At 33.1% G+C, this 6,723-nt stretch overlaps 1 protein-coding gene across 1 annotated transcript in view; it reads right to left on the bottom strand.

Moving 5' to 3' along the window:
- Nucleotides 1–6,723, bottom strand: part of LOC117119104 (high affinity cGMP-specific 3',5'-cyclic phosphodiesterase 9A-like) — a 17,555-nt gene that overhangs the window by 8,155 nt on the left and 2,677 nt on the right. The window contains exons 2-9 of the mRNA XM_033263918.1: nt 6,136–6,206; nt 5,825–5,902; nt 4,724–4,767; nt 3,348–3,402; nt 2,623–2,693; nt 2,115–2,196; nt 1,599–1,662; nt 1,298–1,372 (exon numbers count right to left, since the gene is read on the bottom strand). Coding sequence (XP_033119809.1) covers nt 1,298–1,372; nt 1,599–1,662; nt 2,115–2,196; nt 2,623–2,693; nt 3,348–3,402; nt 4,724–4,767; nt 5,825–5,902; nt 6,136–6,206 — 540 coding nt within the window. The remainder of the gene's footprint in view (nt 1–1,297; nt 1,373–1,598; nt 1,663–2,114; nt 2,197–2,622; nt 2,694–3,347; nt 3,403–4,723; nt 4,768–5,824; nt 5,903–6,135; nt 6,207–6,723) is intronic.

Genomic DNA, 6,723 nt, shown 5'->3' with positions numbered 1-6,723 from the left:
GATCTTATAAACACAAGATAGCGTTCTCCGCGATTTACGCGTGCAAATTCTGTAATAAGGCATGAATGGCGCCCTCTTGCTAAATTGGAAACTTTTGACCCTTGACCGCTCTGACCATACCGAACACCGCGGTATCAATCCTGTGAACTGCAGAACAGGAACCATCTCAGATCCATGGCAACAGATAGGACGCCCTCTTCCAAAGCTGAATACTTTTTCTCTTTGGTATAATAGCGCATGAATGGCGCCCTCTTGCTAAATTGGAAACTTTTGAACCTTGACCGACGCTTCTATTTGTTACGCGTAATTCGCGGAGAACGCTATCTTGTGTTTATAGGATCTTTGGCAAAGATCTTATAAACACAAGATAGCGTTCTCCGCGATTTACGCGTAACAAATAGAAGCGTCAGTCAAGGTTCAAAAGTTTCCAATTTAGCAAGAGGGCGTCATTCATGCGCTATTATACCAAAGAGAAAAAGTAATAAGTTTTGGAAGAGGGCGTCCTATCTGTTGCCATGGATTTGAGATGGTTCCTGTTCTGCTGTTCACAGTACAGTATGGCCATAGCGGTCAAAGGTCAAAAGTTTCCAATTTAGCAAGAGGGCGCCATTCATGCCTTATTACAGAATTTGCACGCGTAAATCGCGGAGAACGCTATCTTGTGTTTATAAGATCTTTGATCTTTGGTTAAAAATACTACCACGAGATAGGGGGTGCCCTATTAGAATTCGAATAGATTTCGAAAATCGCCTTTTGATAGACTTTAAGTATTGTCTAACGTGTGCCGCTGTTACAAAAGTGCTTTCCAATAAATATCTATCGACCTATCTCTAGTTTGTGGTGTAGTACTTTTTGAAATAGGATTACGTTACAACGAAACACCGGGAGTCAGACCTCTTGTAGTTCTATACTCTTTGCTTATAGCATTAAAATTAACTGATTTCTAGAATAGGATATTTATATTTTTAGCACAAGAAGGATGAATGCGATCTTTCATAGATCTTTCCGCGGAGTGTCAATCAAACAACTGACCTATCAGAACAGGGTCAAGAATACGCGTGTCCTACAAACACGCACACGTGTTGTCCCACAAATGCACGTGTTCGCGTATAATATACGCGAACATTTATTTTTACGCTGTCGTTTTGTGGACCATAGCAACAATATCCAAGGGGCGGGGCTTAGCGGAAGGTCCATTGAATAGAAATGCTATAGGCCTATAATTGGAATATCATTATTTCTGAAATATGCATTTGCATTTTTATAAATTTTGTCTACAGTATACGTAAAATATTACCTCGTTCGGCTCCCAATGCCAGATGTCAAAGGTCGGATTCCGGAGGTATCGGATAGTTTCTTCTGATAAAGTGTACTGAAACAGTATTGAATTGTTTTTTTAGATAAATATCTGCAGCACATTTCTAGTTTTAAAGCTTCTCTTTTAAACAAAAAAAAAATTAATGCACACCGGTACTACATCCAGATAATCAGATTAAATCCATTGAACATTAAGATACCACAGTTATCATACGGTATACTGATTGTCATTTTCATTGTATAATAATATGCCTTTTGAATATTAATACTTTGTCCTTTACCTTGTGATATTTTGGAACGTCCCTTCGAGCATTTATCATCACTTTTGTCATATCGAATGTTTCACTATAATAGAATTTTCAGAAACACAATAGAATACTAATTACAATCTAGAAGCCATTCAGGTGCTTTAACTAATGACAGATTTCAATCTCATCTTCAACAACATGTCTATCTTAGATAATATTGTCTCGATGCAATATCTGAAAGGTTTCCTATCCCTACTTTAAAACAGACGTGGGCTTTTTTTTTAATTATTGAAAACTTATTTTTTATAAATACTAATAATTTCCTAATTTGAGAGTGCCAGAACCTTTTATCTAAACATTCACTCTTTAATGTGCAATATAGCAAGTCATAAACTGTAAATAAAAAAAAATGTATGGTAATATAGTTTCGTATAATTTTTCCTAAAATATATATTTTTTTTAATTGTATTCCTAACCTGGTTTGAACATAGAGTTATTCGTTTTGCAAATACCATTAAGAATAAATTTTAAAAAACAACTGTTACTTACACTTCCCTGTTAACCATCATTTCCTTCAACTTGGCAATTTCCAATTTACATTTTTCAATATCAATTGCCTTCATACCTTCAACTAAAATTTAAACAAATACATTTTTTTAAATCTTAAAACATTTGAAGACGATATTATTGAGTGGTGGATAGAGGGGTGTTAAAAGGGGCAATAACTATCTTAAAACATTTGAAGACGATATTATTGAGTGGTGGATAGAGGGGTGTTAAAAGGGGCAATAACTCCCCACCCCACCCCGCCCCCTGCCAGCATCCAACAAATCTCTAACCAACTGTGAAATCATTTAGATAAAAGATTAAAATGGCTAAAACTCCGAAAATTGCCATGGATCCCCAGAAACGTTCCTTTACTTCGGCCATTGGTTCGGCTCTTTTCGGACATCCTCGACTGCCACTCACGCCACCCGATTAAAAATTCTGTATCCGTCACTGACTGTTATTTTATTGAGTTCATAATAAATAATTCTTATTCTTGTATATTACTTACATTCCATCCTCTTCTCTAACGTATTCAGTCTTTCTTGAACCTCTTTTTTCAGTTCATTTACTCCAAAAGCCCTTAAGAAAAAGATCATATCCGGATTAACGCTGTATTAACAATACTATAATATGATGTGAAATACGCCAATATCAAATCACATCCACCTCATTATAATACAGGCGTAACCATTTGTATTTCTTTCGAAATAAAATTTCGTTTTCTTATCACTGATGAACATTGCTAATTACATTAAAATAGCTGCTATGCAAACAAAACTATTGTTGAACGTTGGAAAGCGCGGATTTATGTAGATCACACCGACAGAGTCTGCTCTGCTGATATAAGCGATAAAACGCAAAATGGGCAAACATTAAAGTACAAAGAGTTAAGTTCATATTGATTTTATACATATACTTTTTTATTTTGAAAGTGGAGCCTAGTTTTGCTTTCATTACTGTAGCTTTTAATATAACGACACACACCTTGTATACTCTATGTATACGTAGGCCTACTGCTTTTCAGGGAGTAATAGAACCAAAAATGATAATGAAGTGAGTCATAATAAATCATCACAGGCTAAACACGTAAAAACCAGAAATATCTACATTTAAACACTCCTCCCAAAAAATAAATTGATTAAACATTTTTAAAAAAGTATTTCAGAAGTGGCCTTGAAATAGAAAATATTTATAATTATCATTTTTTGTCATAAAAATATAAATATAACTAACTTTGTAAACTGCTCGGCCACTTGCGACAACACTGACTGGAAAAGCTCATCGTCTCCTAGAAGTCAAAGTACAAATATATGAATCAGCACAAGTCCACACAGTATTTAAAATATTACTAATTCACAGGGCCCTTCCACATAGGCCTACACACTTAGTATGAAGGGGGAGTGGTTGAGGTCTGCCGAAGTACACAACAAATTCCATTCTAGAAAATCGTGCATTCAGTATATTCGTTATATCGGGACCTGAAGATAAAGCGTGGTTTCCTTAAAATCGCTACATTATCGCTACAGTTTTTTTAAAGCTTGGTTTCCATACAATTGCTACACGCTATCGACGACAGCTTTCGGTGATGCCGATTCCATGGTCGGTCGAATCTGGGAGTCTTCCCGATTGTTTCGGGATTTGCAGTGAAAAACGGTGTAGCGATTGTATGGAAACCGAGCTTTACTGCAATTATTGCACTAGCGTAGCAGTCTCCGACGCAATCGGAAAGGCTCCGAAAGCTCTCGGTGATAGCGTGTAGCGATTGTATCAAAACCAAGCTTAATAATATGTGATATAATTTAGTGGTATTTTTAAACCACATAACATATCGATGTGGTCTTCTGACGTCTCTGTACTTATTTACGTAATTAATCTATTAATGTCAATACGCAGGGTAATTAATTAAAAGTAGAAATGTGCGTGGCATTAAAGGTTCATTAATCAAAAGTTTAATTATCCTTATAAAACTTAAATTTAAGACAGTGCCATGTTACGTATATTTGGGGTTTTAAATTTTATTCAAATATTTCTGGAGGTTTTAAGTTTTTAGTTGGCTGACTCAAATTCTTGTCTTACCGTAGAAACTTTTTATTGGATTGAATATAGGTTGTATAATCTGGCACATTGTAGACTAATAGAGTAAATGCACACTTCATGACGAAGGATTGAAGAATTATACATTGTTGTGGCTTATGCAAGAATTAATTTAGGCAGGCATCATTCACTTGTTTTTGTAATAAAGGGCTTATAAATTTTAGGGCTTTTACAATTTCAAGCGAAGTGAAGACACAACTGGCTACCAGCATCCAAGGAAAGGACGGTTCAGAATTTCAGGAATTCTAGCTTCTTTCATTGGCGAGGGGTTGTAGGCCGCTCTTAACTTCTTCCCGATTTGGCCCATATAACCGACCTTTTCCGCTAGTATACCATCCGTAAAAAGATACAAATCATGGTATTATTTTAAACTCAAGATTCTAAAAAGAGAATATACTTATAAAACACTCAGAATGCATTCTAAACGCCAAAAATTAAGATCAAATCATAGACCCTATAAGAAATAAACAAACAATGAATATAAGGAATAAATTAACGAAAGATTAATTGCTCACCATTAGGTGTGTCCTGCGACGACATCACAACCTTATACGGAGTACTAAAAAAGGTACAATTAACAAAATAACATTGTGATAATATTGAATAAAATAATAGCATTCCCATATCTTCTATGTTGCAGTGCGTCCTCCAAATGAGACTCTTTTAATTTCAAGACCTCTCTAACGAGGCCACTTTTTCAAATACAATTACAGCATCCAATAATTTTTACACAAAACATAGCGAGACACCGGTATATGTGTATATGTGTGCATATGTATGTTTGTGTGTATGTGTGGGGGTGTGTATGTATGTGTGTGTGTGTATACATATATATATATATATATATATTATATATTATATATATATATGTGTGTGTAATGCGTATTTTTTAATATTATATCATGTATGTGATATTATATCATCATAGTATAGGCCTATACATTCCTGGATTGAAATTATGAATTATTATAAATTAGATAAATTATTATAAATTATAGAAATTATAAATTATAGAAATTATTTATATTAAACTTATATTTTTTTTCTTCTTTTTAAGTTCATCATACTATTATAATTCTTTGATTTTTGTCATGTAATTTTGTATTTTAGGGGGGGTTATAACTTAAAGTTCTGTAAAATTTACAAGAACTTATTTAGCCTCCTCCACTTAATGTATAATGTATATATTTTGGAAATAAATGAAACTGAACTGAACTGAACAGAATACCGAGACCGGAGATCAACCCTCATTTTTAGTTTTAAATTGGAGGGTATACTGTATTCTATTTCATTCTTCTGCCTATGAAGGAACTTAAAATGTTGAATATATTGGACAGATAACCAATGAAGTTGTCAAAGAATGGATGTAACGTCCCCTAGCAATTTTGTACGATTTGAATTACTTCTTAAAATTACCTTATATAGCACAGCCGTAATTGTAATTTAATGTAAGTCAACAGCGCAAGAAGCAGGAAAATAAATATACATAGTAGGCCTACAATACTAGCAATAAGTTCGGTACATAAAGTTATATAATACATAATAACTTAGGCTAAATTAAAAGCAGACTACGCCCAGTGCGTTAATTAACATAGTCGTGTTATTTATTTCGATACCTCTGGGTGTTGCATGGCATTGTTGGTGCAACGGAGATTAGCGCGTTGTCACTGTCAACCAAAGTCACGGGAGTCCATCTATTAATAATAAAGATATAAATTATGATAATGATGATGATAATAATAATAATGATACTAATAATAATAAGAGTAATGATAATAATAATACTACTAATAAGAGGAAGATTACTATAACAAAAATAATTAAAATTTTATCCTGTAATATTGATCATAATAATAATAATAATAATAATAATAATAATAATAATTGTAGTATTAATTACTAGTATTATAAACAATATTGCATTTACCTGTTTACGGAGATAACTGACGTCAACAAGTCATATATATCACGTGAACAACAATGTTGGCTGAATCGAATCTATAGAAAAACACGTAACAAGATTTAATTAACAATGACAACATGAATAGGCATATATATATATATATATATATATATACTGTCTCTTATACACATCTAGATGTGTATAAGAGACAGATATAAAAGAAAGAACAAGAAACAAATATCATATTAAGAGCTTTATGAAAATACCGATAAACTCAACACCGTCTTGCGGTAATAGGCCTACTAGAATTAACCGATAAACGCAACACCGTCTTGCGGTAATAGGCCTACTAGAATTAAAGAGGAAGAATCTCAAAAAACAAGAGGATCCAATAATTAGTTTTAAATAAAACAAAAGGACAAAAGACAGACATTTTTTAATTCAACGTTTCCATCTATTTGATCAATATCAAGCATACTGAAGAATCTCCGAGTGTGAAACAATTTGCTCCAACCCTGATTCGAAAAACGATTGCCAAATAAATATTATTATTATTATTATTATTATTATTATTATTATTATTATTATTATTATTATTATTATTATTATTAT

The sequence above is a fragment of the Anneissia japonica genome, unplaced genomic scaffold (genome assembly GCF_011630105.1).
Source record: "Anneissia japonica isolate Jap-2015-1 unplaced genomic scaffold, ASM1163010v1 scaffold7370_len818893_cov191, whole genome shotgun sequence".
Classification (NCBI taxonomy): Eukaryota; Metazoa; Echinodermata; class Crinoidea; order Comatulida; family Comatulidae; genus Anneissia; species Anneissia japonica.
The sequence above is the reverse complement of the archived record's forward strand: the minus strand, read 5'-3'. Positions and strand labels throughout refer to the sequence as shown.